Source organism: Zootoca vivipara, chromosome 7 (assembly GCF_963506605.1).
Source record: "Zootoca vivipara chromosome 7, rZooViv1.1, whole genome shotgun sequence".
In the NCBI taxonomy this organism is placed as follows: domain Eukaryota; kingdom Metazoa; phylum Chordata; class Lepidosauria; order Squamata; family Lacertidae; genus Zootoca; species Zootoca vivipara.
The window spans coordinates 50,211,981-50,233,102 of NC_083282.1; the positions used below are offsets into that span (position 1 = coordinate 50,211,981).

At 45.5% G+C, this 21,122-nt stretch overlaps 1 protein-coding gene across 1 annotated transcript in view; it reads right to left on the bottom strand.

Moving 5' to 3' along the window:
- Positions 1-6,009: 6,009 nt before the first annotated feature.
- FGD2 (FYVE, RhoGEF and PH domain containing 2) overlaps positions 6,010-21,122 on the bottom strand; it is a 28,444-nt gene continuing 13,331 nt past the window's right edge. Inside the window, exons 7-16 of the mRNA XM_060277022.1 lie at positions 16,560-16,618; positions 16,312-16,458; positions 13,544-13,636; positions 12,551-12,630; positions 12,429-12,459; positions 11,639-11,731; positions 10,111-10,245; positions 9,693-9,839; positions 8,027-8,170; positions 6,010-7,169 (exon numbers count right to left, since the gene is read on the bottom strand). Coding sequence (XP_060133005.1) covers positions 6,957-7,169; positions 8,027-8,170; positions 9,693-9,839; positions 10,111-10,245; positions 11,639-11,731; positions 12,429-12,459; positions 12,551-12,630; positions 13,544-13,636; positions 16,312-16,458; positions 16,560-16,618 — 1,142 coding nt within the window. The 3' untranslated portion in view covers positions 6,010-6,956. The remainder of the gene's footprint in view (positions 7,170-8,026; positions 8,171-9,692; positions 9,840-10,110; positions 10,246-11,638; positions 11,732-12,428; positions 12,460-12,550; positions 12,631-13,543; positions 13,637-16,311; positions 16,459-16,559; positions 16,619-21,122) is intronic.

Consider the following 21,122-nt stretch of genomic DNA (forward strand, 5'->3'; position numbering starts at 1 on the left):
TAAGCGTTCCCAGCTTGTAAACAAGCAGCCCTGGCTGCTAGCGCCCCCTCTGGGGAGAAACCTGTTCTCCCCGATTCTACTAAAGCCAGTCGCTTGCAGCTTCTGCTGTCCGAGGGACTGAGCCCAGGTATGATGACACAACTGAACTTTGGTACCCCAGTTGCAAAAGGGGCCTGGGATGATCAGGGCAAGTGTCTGCTGATCAACCTGTGACAGCATGATGGTGACGAGTGTTCTTGTTCTTGGAATGAAAACGAGGACTTTGAAGTTCAGGAAGAGATCAGGATGACTCAAGCTGTGCCCTGAATACACCAGACATTCTTGCCCTTTCACCTACTTTACACATTCGCTCCACGTTATACATCGCAGGCACATAGGAAGCTGCCTGTACAGAGTCAGACCTGTGGTCACCATCCAGGAGTTTGGTTTTCTAACCAGACCTTCATCTGAATGCATAGGTGCCAACTCCCTGGGGCACTGGCACAAATTTCAGGCACCCACAAATTTCAGTGCCAGGGCCATGCATGCTGTGTGGCACCCATGGCTCTGGGCACCCACGGTTATGGGGCCAAGCTGGCACTCCTGTCTGAATGGCTGCATAAAAATTAAGAGCTTCCTCCAAAAATGATGGAGATCTATTCTAAGAGTTCTTCTGTGGTCTTCGTTCTTTCACAATCTTAGCAATCTCTACCCGCTGTGGGGTAGAGGGGTGTAGAGGGGTGCAAATGTCATTCAGTATCAATTTGTCATTCAGTATTTGGGTGGTGGAAAGCTTGCTGGTATGTGTGTCTGTATTAACCAAAGCCAGTTCTAAACAAAATTGCACTTCAATATCAACAGAGCTCTAAAATGGTCCATATTCATTCAGCTTCCATCTAGAAGATTCAAAACTTAATTCTTCTGATGTGTTTTTAATTAATTCCCTGCCCAGTCCTGTAGCTCAGGGCAGTTTGCAGCATTTCTGTGATATTTCTTCATGCTACCCCAGGGATGTGAAATTCGGCTTTGTTTTGGCTTGAGCTTCATTTTTTTTGCTACCTCATCTTCACATGGTTGACCCTTCCTCACCCACTTTTTTTTTTTTTTTGACAATGAGACTTCTGTGGAAGGCAGCTTGTGGCAATGAACTGAAGGTCACAATGGGAAGACCGAGAATGGTCATAAAAATAGAAGCAGGGTGACCTTAGACTAGGAAGCAATTTCTCAATTTTATTAGCTTGAGGAAAACAGGAAGTCTCATGGACATAGCCAGGATTTTTGTTGGGGGGAGGGCAGAACCTCAGTTTACTATGTATTTTTATTTATTTTTATTGATTTAGGGGGGGCAGCTGCCCTTCCCTGCCCCCCCGGCTATGCCCATGGGAAGTCTATTGTTAGGATCAGAGGCCCATTTGGGTAATGACAGCTTGACTGCCGTCTTGTTTAGTTCATCTCTTAAATGCAGGATGATGCCAAGAAGGTGTTGAGAAGGAATTCCAGAGTTTGATATTCCAGCACCCAGTGGGGTTTTCCTGGTTTTTAAAGGATGTTGTTTTACACATGTTTTACAAATTCATTAGGGTGATGCTAGGAGTGGCCAGAGCAGAGAAACAATGGACACTTCCAGACTATCATTATTTTTGGGTAGAATTCAGTCACATACCACCAGATCCAGGTTGTGCAATTGCAGCTTTATATTTCAGCAATTTTTAAATTTATTTTGACAATTTACATACCGCTTAATTACTATGGTCTCCAAGCAGTGAAGAAGAAAGCCAATAGAAAGGAAACTAAAAATCTGTTACAGTGATAAATTCAGAATTAAAATGCCTGAAGGAATAAAGAAAAATAATCAGTAGGTACTAGCAGTTCAACGGTCAGGGGCCCTGTCTGACCTCATCTGGAAGGCAGTCCCATAAAATTGGGCTTGCAATACTGAGTGCACGGCTCCTGGTGGATAGAGCCATGCATCTGAGCCATGGGGGACCATTTACAGTGACCCCAGTGAAGACCTCAGTGACCAGGCAGAGATATAAGGGATCAGGAAGTCCCCTAGGGTATTGTAGATTAAAGCAACCTGTCCCAGTAGCATATGGGCAGCCTGTGCAATTGGAAGGCCTTGCACAACAAACCTGCTTCCCCAAAAGAAGATCAAATATTTTGCAATGAGGAAGGTGATGGGGAAATGAACTGGAAAGCATGGGACGGCATTTGTTTTGATGCAATGTTGTCTTACCTCCCTGCAAGCAAGCCCGAACAAATGCTCATTACGTAGCCAACATCGTCTAATCTCCCCGCAAACAAATCGAGATGAATGCTCAATAAGCAGGTTGTCTGGAAGAGCCCCAAAAGCGTTTGAGGAAAGTATACAGGAATGGAGGTAGGGTTGCCAGACTCAATAGAGGACAGGGCAATTAAAGGCACAGAAGTCCTGTCCTCTATTGAGTCTGGCAACCCTAAATGGAGGTGCAAAGCAAAGAGACACAGCAACTACTTGGCACCAGAGCTAAGCCTTCTTCTGGTTGGGCATTGGTTGGGGGCTAATCATGTTTCCTCTTACCGGTAGTTGCTATAACAGGAAGAGGGCCAGTCCTAACACTAGGTGAGGTGGCCTTGTGAAGCAGCTGGTTTCAGGTGTGATGAAAGGCCATTGTTGTATTTTTGCTGCCAGGGTAGGCAGAGGTGCTTGTGGGATTTCCTGCCTCAGGCACCCAAATCTCTTGACTGGCCTTTGCTGCTATGCTGCTTGTCTTGACAGGAGGGGTGCAACCTTACCTTCCAAGTCCCGGACTGCAGAATCCGGGACCGGCAGCCGTGTGACACCGGAAGTTGCGTCGACGTAACTTCCGGTGTTGCTTTGCCCATCTATGGGCACCAAAAATGGCCGTCACCAACACCGGAGGTCGCGTCTATGCACTTCCGAACATGCGTAGATGCGACTTTTGAAGCCGGCGGCGGCCATTTTTGGTGCCCATAGAAGGGCAAATCGGAAAGAAAAAAATGGCCACCAGCAGGAGAAAATAACGGAGAAAAACGGGAGACGAAGTGATACGGGGGACCACCGGGAAAAGGTAAGTAAAAACGGGGGGTTTCCCGGGGAAAACGGGGTACTTGGCAGCTATGGGTGCAACTTGCTGCCCCACCTTGTGCAGCATTGGGTGGATGGGCAAGGACTATCTTTCTTAAATGCTGTCTCCTTGCCCTTCTGACTTGCCTCTCACAGCAGCCTTGATACAAATGTGCATCTCTCTGAGCTCCATGCACAGAAATGCATTGCCAAGAGCTGCTTCCTACTCTTGCTCACACTGGGAGTGACTGACCTTATATAGAGATATCTATGATACTTCCATGTGTGCAGGCAACTTTTTCCAATAACTTATGATGGCATTTGGCTGAGTGTCCAGCACAGGATTAATGTTGCCATTAAGTAAGCCTGTCTTTACAACCTCCCCCACCAACTGAGAACTTCCTTCAGCAGCTGAGATTTTTCTGTGCCCTGGACCCTTAACACTGTAACATGAATAAGAGCCCTTATTCACAATACACAACACATATTTTTAATATACTGGCTGATGCATCCTCCACTAAACTTCTACTTTCTCTTCTGGACTACTAGGGCTTTTCAAGCCCAAATCTCAGTTTTAAAAGGGGGGGGGAATTGGTCTTGTCTTCTTCATTTTCTCAATTCCATATCTTATACTACCCTCTGGTGTGCAGAATATGAATTACAGAAATCTCCAGTAAATTACTAAGTAGTCAAAGTATCACAGGATTCTTGCTAGAGAAAACAAGCACAGCCAGTGCCGGATTTATGTATAGGCTAAGTAGGTTGAAGCCTAGGGACTCTAAATCTAGGGGGCCTCACCAGCCTGCCCGCTCCCCAGCAGGCATGCAATAGCAATTTTTAAGATGAGGATTCAAAATTGGCTGAATCTTTAAAGGGGGCATGGAAATAAGTCAGAAGCCAAAGATATGAAATTTTGGATTTATTATTAATAAGCTAGATAATCCATAAGGAAGCCAATGCACAAATTACACAAAAAGTGACACACACACCTGTATATGACTGGTGTAGGAAGCAGCCATTTCCCCTAGAAACATATCACTTAAATTTAGATGATCTGGTGGCTCTCAGACTGACCACGTGCAGTCTTTAAGATGTGCATTACTGCTCAGCCATCATCATTTTTGCAATAGAGAGACACTGCACCCGAGCTCTGCTTTTGGGGGGGGGGGTTGCACGTGGCCACACTTGTGCCAGAAAATGGTAGGAGTGGTATATTTCAAACCACCAAGCAGGACTTCCAAACCAGGGGTTCCTAGTGCTTTCCAATCATTGCACTTCCATTGTAAGCTGCAAGCATGCTATTGAGAAATAGTGGTGACCCCTACTTTGAATGTGGTGCACTTGCTCCTGGACCCACTAATCTGCAATAGTTAGCAACCAATTACTAATATATATGGGAAGGCTATTGAGAAGGTCATGACACAGCAGCTGTAGGTGGTCTTGGATGAAATTGATTATCCAGACCCATATCAGTTTGGCTTCAGACCTTGCTTCAGAACCAAATTGACCTTGGCTGTCCTAATAGATGGCCTTCATAAAGAGATGGATAAGGGGAGCGCAACCTTGTTTCTTCTGCTTGATTTCTCTGTGGCTTTCAATGCCATCAACCTGGGCGTCTTCCAGGACTGGTTCTGCAAGGTGGGTGTCAGGAGCATTGCCATACAGTGGCTGTTGTCCTACCTGCTGAGTCGATTTCAGGGAGCAGTGATGGGGAGACACTCTTTAGGTCCCTGGCACCTGTGTTATGGCGTGCCACAAGACACTGTGCTATTAATATCTATGTGAAGCATGTGGTCATGAAGGGAGTTGGAGCAAAGTGTTAGATGACGCACAGTTCTATTTCACTACAACATATGAATCTGGAGGAGTTGTGCAGGCTGTGGACCAGTCTCTGGGTGCTGTGGTGAGCTGGCTGAGGGCAAATTAGCTGAATCTGCAGGTGCTCCTGGATCCATCTTTGTCACTTGAGGCACAGGCAACCTTGATGACTAGGAGTGACTTTTATCCACTTTGGTTGGTAAGACAGCTACAGTTCCTGGACAAAGATAGCTTGGCCACTGTGGTCTTGGCATTGGGAGAACAGCCTTTACCAAAGGTGTCATGGGCTTTGAAGATGCTAAGACTCAGGACAAAAAGGAGAAATGTGCTAAGAGGAAGGCACGCTTGGCAAACCCTCACCGTGATCAACTCCCACCTGGAAACCTATGTCGCCATTGTGGAGGGACGTGTGGATTCAGAATTGGCCTCCACAGTCACTTATGGATTCACTGTTAAGACCATGTTCATGGAAGACAATCTTACTCACCTATGAGTGATCACCAAAGAAGAAGAAGACTACAATACACTCTCTAAGGCCCAACCCAGAAGCTGCAGCTGGTGCAGAAAGCAGAGGCGAGATTGTTGACTGTGGTATCCCACTGAGGAAGCTGCACTGACTTCCAATATGCTAACTGAGCCTTAAGTTAAAGCCTTAAACAATTTGGGACCAGGTGACATAAAGGATTGCCCTGTCATAATGATAAAATGTTCTCGAAGCTACGAACATGAGTTTGACCAAACTGCGGGAGGCAGTGCAAGACAGGAGTGCCTGGCGTGCTCTGGTCCATGAGGGTCACGAAGAGTCGGACACGACTAAACGACTAAACAACAACGATAAAATGTGTTGAAAGATTTAAGACACAAAATGAAAATTGCTTAATTGAGATTTTAAAATGGACCCAGTTTGGGGGGGGGGATTGAGGAAGTCAACAATGTTAAGTAAAAAATGTAAGAATTGTTGTGTTTTTCTTTTTCATGTTTTATTTTTGTTTTGTTTTTTGTGATTTTATTTTTGTGAATATTGGAAAATGAATAACAATTATTGGGGGGGGGGGAGGATTGCCCTGTCTGCACTCCTCAGATGGGGCACTGCTGTGGGTATGGCATGCCCCAGAGAAATGCTTAGTTTATCATGTTTTTCATGTTGTAGCTCCAGTCTGTCAGGAGCCGGCGTGAAAAGCAGGTCAGCAATAAAAAACACTGGTGTGGGTGAAGTTAACTTTATTCAAAGAAACAAAACAGCTCAGCCCTAGTGGTCCCAGCAACCCATCCCAGTAGGTCTTGCCCCAGTGAGGCAGTTGTGAGGACCACTCTCTAAGGCTCCTCTCCCGATTTCTTCCCAAGCAGCTCAAGGCCTTGTCATCTTTTCTCTCATTGCTCCGCCCTCTTCATTTCTGTGTGTGTTTTGGGAGACGGGAGGGAGAGACTGGTTGGTCACTGTGAGAACAGGATGCTGGGCTAGATGAGCTTTTGGATGAGACGGGGCTCCTCTTATGCCATTCTGTTCTTATGGACCTAAGAACTCACCTACGTTCGTGGGTAGACACAAGCTGGGGGAGTCTAAGCTTCTCTCACTGTCCCCATTCCCCCCTCAGCCTAATGGAAGCTTTCTTAGTGCATCTGCAGGTGAGACTGCTGTTCTTTATGTGGCAGAGATGGAAAGGAGCATATAGATTCTGCAGCATAAAGAGGTACAAGGCAGCATCCTTAGAAAGATGTTAGTTTTGCTGACCAGGTTACAGGGAATTAGTGGGAGCCTAGGTGCATATAGGAAATCCCATTTGCAACAATGTTTAGGTGTGTGAGTGAGCATGTGAATGGGAAGACACATCTGCAAATATTGGCAGGTCTCCAGTTCTAACAATGTACTGTGTGTGGCTTGAGTGATGCTTTTGACACAATTCCACGTGACAGGCTCATAAGCAAACTAGGGAAAACTGAGCTAGGCGGTAATACTGTGACTTACAAAACTGGTTGGAAAGTTACAGCTGAAAAAAAATAGTTTTTTAAAAAGAATCCAAATACTGTTTTCATTTTACAGACGTTGAAATGGCGGCTCAAGATATGCAACAGCCTCTCAGCAAGGCTCCATTCATTCCAGCTCATCAAACGAGTCTTCCTCCTCTTCCCCACGAGCCGAGTGTGTGATGGCCTTGATCCACCGCTGTTTCAGCTCCTCCGTCTCCGCCACCAACGTATAGACCTGCTTGGACTGCACCAGTTGGAAGATGTGACGGGTGTCGTTCTGGGGCATCTCTTTGACTTGGTAGCCCAGCAGTGGGATGGAAGTGTGAGCCTTGACGTCCTGGGAGGCAAGTGGGAAGAGAGGGAGGACGAGAGGCTCAAAAGGAAGCAATTCCAGATGTTCCAAACTGACTCCACAAAACCAACCCAGAGCTGCTCCCTGTTTAACAAAGGGGTTGTTGTCAACACAAGCTGGTTTTGCAATGTTTAAGGACTAAAACTATTCATGGCATGCAGCTGCATGCATCTTCCCACCAATGTGGTTATTTCTTGGTTTTTACCAAAGGCAGCCTCAAGAGGCCGCTGTAATTTAAGCAGAGAAATAGCAGGGGAAGCGGTTGCTTAAGCCTTTCCTCTCTAGCCATTTTTGCATTCAATGTTTCTCCTATCAGGAATTGCCAGAGGAAGAGTTGGGAGCCTCTGCTTCTGTTTATGGTGGGCCTGTGTATTGAGCACTCAGAACAGCAGCTTGGGATATCCTGGCAGTTAAGTATAGGTTTGCCAGACTCAATAGAGGACAAGACTTCTGTGCCTTTAATTGCCCTGCTCTCTTTTGAATCTGGAAACCTTAAAGAGAAACCAGCAGACCCTTTGCTTGGAAATTAAACAAAGGGTCTGCTGGTTTCTCTTTAAGGTTTCCAGACTCAAAAGAGAGCAGGGCAATTAAAGGCACGGAAGTCCTGTCCTCTATTGAGTCTGGCAACCCTAGTTAAGTATCCTCAAGGGATGGAGAACCAGTGTGGTCCCTCTAGGTGTTGTTAGACTCCCATTCCCATCAGATGCAGCCTGCATGGCCAATGGCCAGGGATGATGGGAGTTGTAGTTTGGCAACATCCGGAAGGCCAAAGGTTAGCCATGCCCATTCTGAACCATCTGAGCTTCCACACAAGAACAAATTCTCAATAAGCCCACACATACCTGGGGTGCAGCGTAAATGTACAGCACAAGAGGGTCATCTCGTGGGATCACAAACCAGCCACGCATGCTCCCCTTTCCGTTCTTATCCAACAGCTGCAGGAAACTGCACATCAGGCTCTGCCCCGATATTTCTGCAGACTCTTTCTGCCAATTAAACAAAAATACCACACCATTCCCTTAATGCTCTTTAGCCCAGAGGCTCCTACTGGCTCCTGTGTCTATAGAATGCGAACTACAGAATGGAACACAACAAACAGTTCAGGGACTCAGCTACACAGCTGCAGATAAAACATTTTAAATGTGGTATAAAGTGCAATATATAAATGTGACACTAGATGGTGACAGTGGGCTATGCAAAATTCAATTTGTTTTTCAAAACATTTTTTTAAGAAAAGCATTTCCACAGTGTTTTTTTATATGTGAGTCAATTCCACACTGGTCCTGGTTGCACCGATGGATAAAACAGGCAGGGAGAATGGCTGTTTTCACTCCTTTCTGGGACATGATGTAAGGGTGGTGCAGTGATTAGAGTGTTGGATTAGGACCTGGGAGACTAGGGTTTGATTCCCCACTTGGCCATGAAGCTCACTGGGTGACCTTAGGCCAGGCACTACCTGTCAGGGCTGGAGTCAGGCGTAGGTCATCAACAAAGCAATAACTTACCCTGGGCCAGTGAAGTAAACTCTTTATTCAAGGAAACAACCACAGCTCAGGCCTAGTGGTCTCAGCAACCCTTTCTAGGAGGCCTTGCCCTGATGCAGCAGTTGCAAGGACTGAAGGTCCCCACCTTCCCTGTGCCCACTAGGACTCCTCCTCTCCAGGGTCTTTCCCCCGCAGTCTCAGGCTGTGTCTGCACACAACCACCCTCTGCTCTGCCCATTTCGTTTCTCTGAGAGTTCTAGGAGACAAGTGGGAAGGGGAGATGGTTGCAGCCTGTCTCTACTCTGCCTCTTGGCCACCTTCCCTCCAGCATATGCTTCAGCACCAGAGTGTGAACTGCTCTCTGCCATGGCTTCTCCACATTCACTAAATCCTGTCACCTCTCCTGCTGCTGACACCTCCTCCTCCGAGTCGGTTTCCTCTTCTCCCTCTGACCACTAATCCCTCTCAGCCTAACCTCCCTCACAGGCTTGTTGTGGAGAATAAAGGAGGAGAGGGAGAACTATGTAAGCCACACTGAGCTCCAAGGATTAAAAGGTGGGATATAAATGCAATAAATAAATAATACATAGAAAACCTTCAGTGCCTTGTGTCAACTGGAGCTGGAGGTCTAGTAGTCTATTGGTTTTTCAATCTTCAGTACCATGGACAGAGTCCCTCTCACAGAGTCCCTTTCAGCTCCACTTCACACCTTTTCTGTGGCAACCAGGTTCCATGCTATTTCTGGCAGTAAATATGTAGGGCGCAATGAGCAAGTGCTTGTAGGGAGCCATTATTTGCTAGGACACTCCAGTGCTTTGTCCCATTCCACTAGGTGTAAGCATCTCCCCCTACTTACTTTACTTGGCTAATATAAGGAACAGCGGTGCAACCTGAATGGACTGAAAGGGGGAAATCCAGCACAGGTGACCCAACCATGGCTGAAGTGAAGGAAAGGCGAGAAATGGGGCAGGCAATTGACTGAGACGGAGAGGGTGGAGACGTCTAAGCTCTGCTTCCTCCTCACCTCCAGGATGCCTTTATGCCTTGCCTGCCGCTCGTCAGGCAACAAATGCCCCGTCAGGAAGATGTAGCACTCCATGCAGACACGTTTGGGCCCACTCTTGTCGTATTGCAATTCGGCCTTGTACTCAGAGCACCGGCCACACACCACCTGCCTCCAGGAGAGGAACCAAAGGGTTGCTGCAGGGTAGATTCACAGAGGAAACGCCCATTCTTCTTTAAACAAGACCTGAACCAAAGCTGAACATAGAACTGGAAGAGTTCAGCATCTGTCCCCACCACCACCAGCAGCCAGATGTAGCTGAACCAAGCATGGTCGCTCTTGGGATCAGTTCTCTGGACTGGCCCTAGACCAACATGGAGTCCCAAGGCCCTTCCATGTGGTTGCCCTACCCAAAGGAACTCAGAGGAGGTGTACTCACATAGCCGCAGGCCCGGCAGTGGTGCCTTCTGCGTGTGATAGCATTGAACGGGCCCTTGCAACGCATGCACATGGTCACCAGCTTGTCCCTGATCCACTGAGGAGCCCGCTTGCCCAGCTCATCAAACTGGCAATGCTGGGGGTAAAACAGACCATAAGAACACAAAGAGCCCTGGTGTATATGATCGAAGGGCGATCTATTCCAGCATCCTGTTCTCCCAGTGGCCAACTAGGTTCTATGGGAAGCCTGCAAGTCAATGTCAGCAGCGCTGGCAACAGCATAATGGCAGGGGTGGATCTGCTGTCTGAAGCAAAATCCAACCTAATGCAAGCAGAACCTGAGTGCAACAGTGCATTCGGCAACTTATGATTCCCAGCAACTAGTATTTAGGGGTATATTGCCTCCTACAGTGGAGGTGGAACAGAGCCATTGTGGCTAGTAGTCATTGATAGGACTTATCCTCCAAGAATTTGTCTAATCCTCGTTTAAAGCAATCCAGGTTGGGGGACATCACTACGTCTTGTGGGAGCGAATTCCACAATTAAGCTATGCACTGTGTGAAGGGGGTTGGAATTGATCTATAGGATTTGATCTATAGGCTACCACTAAAACGAGGCTGCATTTTAAGCTGCATTTTAAACTGTATTCTAACTTATATTTTAATCAACTTTTGTTGTTGTTGTTGTTGTTGTTGTTGTTGTTTTAATGTTTTTACTGTATTTATATTCAGTGTTAGCCACCCTGAGCCTGGTCTTGCCCGGGGAGGGTGGGGTATAAATAAAAAATTATATTATGTATATATATAATCAAAGAACCATTGAGATGGACTCTCTGGCAATGAAGGCAATTATGGCTACAGCTCATAGGGTCCAGGACATAGACAAGTATGACGCCTCTTCCATATTGCTTAGCACCATTGCCAGAGCCTTGTTAAGTACAATTACCTCTTTCCTGCACATTCCACTCCTCTGTCTTATCCTCCAATCATCACACACTTTCCATTTGCCTTTTGCAGATTTCAGAATGTTCACTCATGGTCTTCCTATTAGGCAGGCAAGTACTGCTTTTAGCACTGGCTCAAAACTTTTTTTATTCCAGCAAGCCTACCTAGCATGTCATTTTAGCATGTCATTTTTGACAAAAGTGTTAATATTACCCATTTTATCTTACATTTTTCATGTAACTTTTTATATTTGTGCTTTTTTGTATTTTTACTTTTATTTATTTTTAAATGACTTCATAAAGCAAGCTGCTTAGAGGTCTTTTGTTCTATTAAGTGATCTGTACATTTTGTGAAATAATTAAAATAATACAGGAAATGCTTTTAGAAGTGAGGTGGAGACACGAGGAGGAATAGAGGAGTGGAATGGACCACCTCAGAGGGTAGTGGACTGTCCTTCACAGAAGGTTTTGGACAGCCATCTCCCAGGGATTCTTTATCTGTGGGTTCCTGGATTGCACAGGGTTGGACACCTCTGCAGTTCTATGATTCTATAATTCCATGAGTGAGTACAGTCAGGAGGATTACACTTAAATCTTGCATCTCGGCTTCCGGCCCTTGGATTGCCACCTTGAAGGTCCCACTCCTTTTCTCCTTCTTGTCAATGGCAGACTCAAAGGCCTGGAGAAGAAAAGCAGAAGTTGAAAGAAAGCTCTGAGGCTCAAGCCCCACATGAAAGTGGCAGGTTGAACCCACATCTGCCCCACTCACTTCTGAACGTACCTGCCAAGTCTCCCGCTGAAAAATGCGGGATCAGCAGCGGCGTGGCACCGGAAGTTGCTTCTACACAACTTCCGGGGCCACTCTTACCATGTGTGGGCACCGGAAATCGGGCAGAGCAGCACCGGAAGTCACTTCTACGCATGCCCGGTGGCCATCTTGGTGACAAGACAAGATGGCCGCCGCCATGCAGCCACCACCAAGATGGCCACCGGGCATGCGTAGAAGTGACTTCCGGTGCCGCTCTGCCCTATTTCCGGTGCCCACATATGGTCAGAGTGGCACCCAAAATGGAGGCTCCCTGGCAGGTAGGAAATCCGGGGGAATTCCAGGATTAAAATCTGGGGGTTTCCCGCGAAAAACGGGTTACTTGGCAGCTAAGCTTCTGAAGTATGGGAGTGGGGAACTGGCAGTCAAGGGGTGCTAAGATCTCCCCCTCCTCCCTGTCCCCATAACAAACGTTACCTACTTTTTTCCTCCCAGCAAGTTCTTTTAATAATCATTTACAATTTCATCGGTTTTGTTAAAAGGGCAAACACTTTGCCTTTCTCACAGGGCAGGACCTTGACATAGGGTAAAGGGTAGAAGCATGGGTTACCTTTATCCAATCATTCATCTCTTCCTGGGACCTGCGTAGAAAGAGAAGTCACCTGTTAGAGAAGAATAGTTCTCATCACCCTGTGTGAGAATCAGAAAGGACAACATTCCTACATCAGCTACCTGGTTTGCAGTTCTAGAGTTCGTTGCTTCCCCGATACAAGGAAAGCATAAGGAAACTGCACATCATTCAGCTCCCGAACCTGCAAGTCCAGATAAGTAAAACAATTAGCATTGATGTGCTGCTGCTGTTTCTCTGATGGCTTCCGCTGCTGTCACATTCAATTTACATCCGTACCACTGAGATCAATGGACTTTAGTTACTTGGGTCTTTCAAGGGGTCTGCTCCTCTCACTTAAGTAACCTGGGATTTCAATGAGTCTACTCTGAGTAACGCAAGTGTTGGATATTTTCGCACACAAACAGTGAATTTTATTTTTTTCATGCATTGTTCTGTGAGCTGTCCTGGTAATTTTTGGAAGTTGAAGGGGTGGGCTACAAACTGAGTAAGTAAATAATCAACAAATCAAAGGGAAGAGAGCAGCAAGCAAACACCTGAACCAATCCACATGCAAAAGTTTGGCAGGGACGGGAAATGGGGACAGCTCACCTGAAGCATGTAAATATTTAAATGTCCCAATATATTCAGATATATGCCATACCCTTCCTCGGGTAGCATTTATAAAACCATGGGCCAGATTCAACTAGCTGTTCCTGCAGATGAAAGCCCACTCAAAAACGTCTGCTAGCACAAGGCAGCTTTCCTCCCTGCACACACAAACACCCCCAAATTGGCTGAGGGGGGTTCAGGAGAACAGCCAGAACAGGGTGCAGGGAGAATAGAGGGAATATTGTTCCATCAAGCAAGCAGAAATGCTTGCACTGAGACAGTGATCTCCTTAGCACCACATTGCATTCCTCGCCTTATCATTTTTTTCCTACATATGCGTATTTCGGGGGGGGGTTGTACTCTGCTTCCTGCTCTGCTTGTTATATTTTTGTTCTATGTTTCTCCAGATGTGGCCACCCTGTGGAAAAATATGGGGGCAGGGCCACCCCACCCCCCCACCCCACAAGTATAATTAAAGGGAATAACCTGCAATGAAATTCTCTGACCTTCATGCCCTCCACATCGATCCGGCTGTGCACCTGAAATGCTGCGCCCACTTGGATGACTTTTGGCACACAGTACAGCAGCAAGTTATTGAACTGAGAGAGACAAGAGGTGGGAAAGGATAAAGCCTTGGTGAGAGGGGGGCACATCAAGTCTGGACAAAGAAGGGCAAAAGGAAGAGAGCGAATGTGAAATGAACCAGCCAATATAATAATGGTTTGTCTCGGTTAATCTCTCCCTCTGATGGCTAGAGACTTCAGAATATGAACCACTCTGAACAAGGGAAGAAGGAATTGTTGCCACCAATGGGTGAAGAAAGAATCCAGTGCATGTATCACATAGGGCTTTGCCAGCCTTTACATGTCCTCCAGATGTTCTGTACACCAACTTCCATCAGCTAATGAGGTACTTGGCTACTGCAGGGGGGCGGGATTTATTACTGGCACACTTCACATTCTCCCTGGTTGCTTGAAAATCAGAATACAATTATCATTTGGATTATGCACTTCAGAGGCAGGAGGGCAATAGTCCTACTCCACTGTTGTCGTCCGTCCGTCCCCCAGCAGATGGTATTCATGAACATATCACCTCTAAGCCTAGATGTTTCAAATAGCCACCATGACTACAACTCTGGGCAGCTTCCAACCAAATATTAAAACAGTACAGCATTAAACATTAAAAACTTCCCTAAACAGGGCCGCCTTCAGTTGTCTTCTAAAAGTAAAATAGTTACTTATTGCCTTGACATCTGCTGGGAGGGCGTTCCACAGGACGGGCGCCACTACCGAGAAGGCTCTCAGTCAGGTTCCCTGTAACCTCACTTCTCACAACTAGTGGCCACTGAGTAAATTATCCTCCATGAAATTGTCTCATTCCCTTTTCAGCTCATCTGAGCTAATGTCCACCACCACATCTTGAGGCAGCAAATTCCAAAAATTATTTGGGTGAAGAAGTGCTTTCATGCCAATCAGTTTCATTGACTGACTGTCTTCCCAGGTTCCAGCATAAGGAGAGAAGGAGAGAAACTTCCCAATCTATTTTCTCCACACTGCACGTAATTTTCAGTGCAATCCAGTGCATGCCTACTCTCAGAAGCAAGTCTCATTGCGTCCAGTGAGGTTTACTCCCATGTGGATATGCATAAGGCTTTATAAGCCTCTCTCACAGTCTCAGTCACCTTTGATTCCAAATGAAAAAGTCTCAGGAGTTTTAAGCCTTTCTTTGTAGGGAATCAGAGCCAAGGCTCTTCTTATTTGCCCTTCCCTATACACTGTACACTTTATACACTGTAGGCATAACTTGCATATTGGGACGCGGGTGGCGCTGTGGGTCAAACCACAGAGCCTAGGGCTTGCCAATCAGAAGCTCAGCAGTTCGAATCCCCGCGACGGGGTGAGCTCCCGTTGCTCGGTCCCTGCTCCTGCCAACCTAGCAGTTTGAAAGCACATCAAAGTGCAAGTAGATAAATAGGTATCGCTCCAGCGGGAAGGTAAACGGCGTTTCCATGTGCTGCTCTGGTTCGCCTGAAGCAGCTTAGTCATGCTGGCCACATGACCTGGAAGCTGTACGTCGGCTCCCTCGGCCAATAATGCAAGATGAGCTCAGTTATGATTGAATGGGCCAAGGATCTGGGTCATAATGTGATGATGTCGGAGTGGGAAAAATTGTGGAAGAAGGGTATGAAATTTACGGCTTGTACGGTGTTGAAGGAAAACTTGATGAAAATGATGTATAGATGGTATCTGACGCTGGTCAAGTTAGCTAAAATGTACCACAAAAGCGACAACAAATGTTGGAAATGTAAGCAGGATGTTGGCTCATTCTACCATATGTGGTGGACATGCCCTAAGATAAAAGGCTTCTGGGAAATGATCTATAATGAATTGAAAAAGATGTTTAAAAACACATTTTTGAAAAAACCGGAAGCCTTTTTGCTTGGAATAATTGGGGAAGAAATTCCCAAGGACGATGTTAATTTGTTTATGTATGCCACCACAGCTGCTAGGATTTTAATAGCAAAATATTGGAAAAAAGAGGACTTGCCTTCGATGCAGGAATGGCAAATGAAAATGATGGACTATATGGAATTGGCAGAATTGACAGGAAGACTCCGGGACCAGACAAATGACAAAGTTTTAAAAGATTGGAAGAAATTTAAAATGTATATAGGGAAGGTATTTGATAATTAGAGTTTGAATATCCAGGAAAATAAAGAGGTTAAGGCATTAGGGAGATAATAGAAGATTGAAAGTTAGAAATTAGGGTTGATGATATGAAGATGAATTAATTTTGAAGTGGTAAAGGGATTACATGATGGGTAAGAAAGATGATTTAGAAACTGCTATAGAAGTTTATAAAAATGAAAATCAGATAGTAGGGAATTGGGGAAGCCTGAAGACAATGAATATCAAAATGGATGAGAAATGATATATTTTTCTGTTATATGTTGTTTGATTTTTGTATTGTTGTATTTTGTATCTTGATGTTTTTTGTATCTGTATTTTATATTTTGTATGTTTGTCGACAAAACGATTAATAAAAAATATATTAAAAATAATAATAATAATGCAAGATGAGCACCGCAACCCCATAGTCGGTCACGACTGGACCTAATGGTCAGGGGTCCCTTTACTTATCTTTCCAAGCTCCTATATATATCTTTCTTTCTTTCTTTTATCCAAACAGCTGCACAACTTCTCTGAGTTGTGCAAAAGAACACAGATTGCTCTCTTCCCTTCCTGCCATCCCCCCAACCTGATTAATCTCTCACCAAAAACAGGTATTTCTCTGTTGTGTTGTTGTGCCGGAATGAGATTTTCTGAATGGGTCCCTCTTTTATCAGCTCGTTGGAAGGGTCCACAATGTCGTCTTCAAGCCCCAGCCTGTGATACACCTCCCAAAGGTTCTGGAGTCGTTCCTGCAGGACCATCAGAATTAAGATGAACAAGACCCGGACCAAACAGCTCCGTTGCAAAGGTCTCTGGCTGCAAGTCACTTGCATGAGGTCAGTGCACTCACCATTTCTGCAATGGCAGCATTGGAGTGTTTAGCTGCAGTGAAAATCATTTCCAAAGCTTCTGCAAAAACACCAGAGAAACATTAAACTCTCAGGGCTATCTCACACAACCCCTTTGCACACCTATATTCCTTGCTGTGGCAGCACTGGAGGAGTGCTCTGTGTGCCCAGGCCCGGCTCTAGGTAAGGTCCCGGTGGCGCGGGGCGCCAGGGCGCCAGGGCGGCAGGGGGAGCGCTCACGCCGAAGCCGCGCAGAAGCCGTGCTGCGCGCTGTGAGGGTGGGGGCACTGGAGCGATCTCCGTGCCTCAGCGCCAGGGCGCCCGACCTGCTTGAGACGGCCCTGTGTGTGCCTTTGAGTATTTCCCCTTGTGCACACAGCCCCCATGATAAAATTATATTGGTGCCACGGACTGATATTTTAATATGTGCTAAGAATCCCCTTCATGGATCAATGCCTTGTCGTGGCGAAGGGGCTTGAATAACTCAGAGAAGCTATGAGCTATGCCATGCAGGGCCACCCAAGATGGACAGGTCATAGTGGAGAGTTTTGACTAAACGTGATCCACCTGGAGAAGGAACTGGCAAGCCACTCCAGTATCCCTGCCAAGAAAACTCCATGGACAAAGACAACAGGCATATAAAAGTTATGACGCTGGAAGATGAGCCCCTCAGGTCGGAAGGCGTCCAACATGCTACTGAGGAAGAGCGGAGGACAAGTACAAGTAGATTCAGAGCTGATGAAGCGGCTGGGCCAAAGCCGAAAGGACGCTCAGTTGCGGATATGCCTGGAAGCGAAAGGAAAGTCCGATGCTGTAAAGAAAAATATTGCATAGGAACCTGGAATGTAAGAACCATGAATGGAGGTAAGCTGGATGTGGTCAAAAATGAGATGACAAGAATAAATATCGACATCCTGGGCATCAGTGAACTAAAATGGAAGGGAATGAGCGAATTCAGTTCGGGTGACTATCATATCTACTACTGTGGGCAAGAATCCTGTAGTAGAAATGGAGTGGCCCTCATAGTCAACAAAAGAGTGGCAAAAGCTGTAATGGGATGCAATCTCAAAAATGACAGAATGATCTCGATACGAATCCAAGGCAGACCTTTTAACATCACAGTAATCCAAGTTTATGCACCAACTACCGGAGCTGAAGAAAGTGAAATTGACCAATTCTATGAAGACCTACAACACCTTCTAGAAATGACACCAAAGAAGGATGTTCTTCTCATTACAGGGGATTGGAATGCTAAAGTAGGGAATCAAGAGATAAAAGGAACAACTGGCAAGTTTGGCCTTGGAGTTAAAAATGAAGCAGGGCAAAGGCTAATAGAGTTCTGTCAAGAGAACAAGCTGGTCATCACAAACACTCTCTTCCAACAACACAAGAGACGACTCTACACATGGATATCACCAAATGGGCAGCATCGAAATCAGATTGATTATATTCTCTGCAGCCAAAGATGGAGAAGCTCTATACAATCAGCAAAAACAAGACCTGGAGCTGACTGTAACTCAGATCATCAGCTTCTTATAGCAAAATTCCAGCTTAAACTGAAGAAAGTAGGAAAAACCACTGGGCCAGTAAGATACAATCTGAATCAAATCCCTTATGAATACACAGTGGAAGTGAGGAACAGGTTTAAGGATTTAGATTTGGTGGACAGAGTGCCTGAAGAACTATGGATGGAGGCTCGTAACATTATACAGGAGGCAGCAACGAAAACCATCCCAAGGAAAAGGAAATGCAAGAAAGCAAAATGGCTGTCCAACGAGGCCTTACAAATAGCGGAGGAGAGGAGGCAAGCAAAATGCAAGGGAGATAGGGAAAGATACAGGAAACTGAATGCAGATTTCCAAAAAACAGCAAGGAGAGACAAGAGGGTCTTCTTAAATGAGCAATGCAAAGAAATAGAGGAAAACAATAGAATGGGGAAAACCAGAGATCTGTTCAAGAAAATTGGAGATATGAAAGGAACATTTCATACAAAGATTACCATAATCAAGGACAAAAGTGGTAAGGACCTAACAGAAGCAGAAGACATCAAGAAGAGGTGGCAAGAATACACAGAGGAATTATACCAGAAAGACATGGAGGTTTCGTACACCCCAGGTAGTGTGGTTGCTGACCTTGAGCCAGACATCTTGGAGAGTGAAGTCAAATGGGCCTTAGAAAGCACTGCTAATAACAAGGCCAGTGGAAGTGATGATATTCCAGCTGAACTATTTAAAATTTTAAAAGATGATGCTGTTAAGGTGCTACACCCAATATGCCAGCAAGTTTGGAAAACTCAGCAATGGCCAGAGGATTGGAGAAGATCAGTCTACATCCCAATTCCAAAGAAGGGCAGTGCCAAAGAATGCTCCAACTACCGCACAATTGCGCTCATTTCACACGCTAGCAAGGTTATGCTTAAAATTCTACAAGGCAGGCTTAGGCAGTATGTGGACCGAGAACTCCCAGAAGTGCAAGCTGGATTTCGAAAGGGCAGAGGAACCAAAGACCAAATAGCAAACATGCGCTGGATTATGGAGAAAGCTAGAGAGTTCCAGAAAAACGTCTACTTCTGCTTCATTGACTATGCAAAAGCCTTTGACTGTGTCGACCACAGCAAACTATGGCAAGTTCTTAAAGAAATGGGAGTGCCTGATCACCTCATCTGTCTCCTGAGAAATCTCTATGTGGGACAAGAAGCTACAGTTAGAACTGGATATGGAACAACTGAGTGGTTCAAAATTGGGAAAGGAGTACGACAAGGTTGTATATTGTCTCCCTGCTTATTTAACTTGTATGCAGAATTCATCATGCGAAAGGCTGGACTAGATGAATCCCAAGCCGGAATTAAGATTGCCGGAAGAAATATCAACAACCTCAGATATGCAGATGACACAACCTTGATGGCAGAAAGCGAGGAGGAATTAAAGAACCTTTTAATGAGGGTGAAAGAGGAGAGCGCAAAATATGGTCTGAAGCTCAACATCAAAAAAACCAAGATCATGGCCACTGGTCCCATCACCTCCTGGCAAATAGAAGGGGAAGAAATGGAGGCAGTGAGAGATTTTACCTTCTTGGGCTCCTTGATCACTGCAGATGGTGACAGCAGTCACGAAATTAAAAGACGCCTGCTTCTTGGGAGGAAAGCAATGACAAACCTAGACAGCATCTTAAAAAGCAGAGACATCACCTTGCCGACAAAGGTCCGTATAGTTAAAGCTATGGTTTTCCCAGTAGTGATGTATGGAAGTGAGAGCTGGACCATAAAGAAGGCTGATCGCCGAAGAATTGATGCTTTTGAATTATGGTGCTGGAGGAGACTGTTGAGAGTCCCATGGACTGCAAGAAGATCAAACCTATCCATTCTTAAGGAAATCAGCCCTGAGTGCTCCCTGGAAGGACAGATCGTGAAGCTGAGGCTCCAATACTTTGGCCACCTCATGAGAAGAGAAGAATCCTTGGAAAAGACCCTGATGTTAGGAAAGATTGAGGGCACTAGGAGAAGGGGACGTCAGAGGACAAGATGGTTGGACAGTGTTCTCGAAGCTACGAACATGAGTTTGACCAAACTGCGGGAGGCAGTGCAAGACAGGAGTGCCTGGCGTGCTATGGTCCATGGGGTCACGAAGAGTCGGACACGACTAAACGACTAAACAACAACAACAACAAGAAGAATAAATCTAAATAAGGAAATGTGAAGATGGAGAGATCCTGGGTAACCCATAGCCTAGGCGTGATCAGGTTTTTGAATATTGAATTGAATCGATTGCATAAATATCATCAGCCCCTTTTGATATATGATATATGATGCATGAATTAACTGGATGATTCTAGTTACAGGTAGGTAGCCGTGTTGGTCTGACGTAGTCGAAACAAAAAAAAAAAATTCCTTCCAGCAGCACCTTAGAGACCAACTAAGTTTGCCATTGGTATGAGCTTTCATGTGCATGCACACTTCTTCAGCTACATACCAATGACAAACTTAGTTGGTCTCTAGTTGGTGCTGCTGGAAGGAATTTTTTAATTTTGTTTTAACTGGATGATTGTTCTCCTTGCTTACATATATAGAGGGAACGTAAAAGTAATTACACGTATATATGCATACGTAATAAAAAAGATATAGTGAACCAGGATCATATTTAGGAGCTGCAGGGAGTTTTTGAAACAATGATGTCAGTGACACATTGATGGACCTTCTATCTTTGTAGTTCTTAAAGCAACGGAAGTCTAGCCCTGAATGGAATGCATGCAGTAAGCTCATTGCCTGATCTCCACACAAAAGCTCATACCAATGACAAACTTGGTTGGTCTCTAAGGTGCTACTGGAAGGATTTTTTCTTTTTTGTTTCGACTACGTCAGACCAACACGGCTACCTACCTGTAACTTTCCCAAGGTTCTAGCAGTTGCATGGCACTGAACAGGAGAAGGGAGGCACAAGCCTAGCAGGGGAATTTCAAATCAACCCTGGTATGAAAGCCTTAGAATCGCTCAGCTAGTAGGTACGTGTGTGTCACTGCTAAAGGACATTCTCCTCCAACAAAACAACTCCTCTGTCAACTTTCTTCTT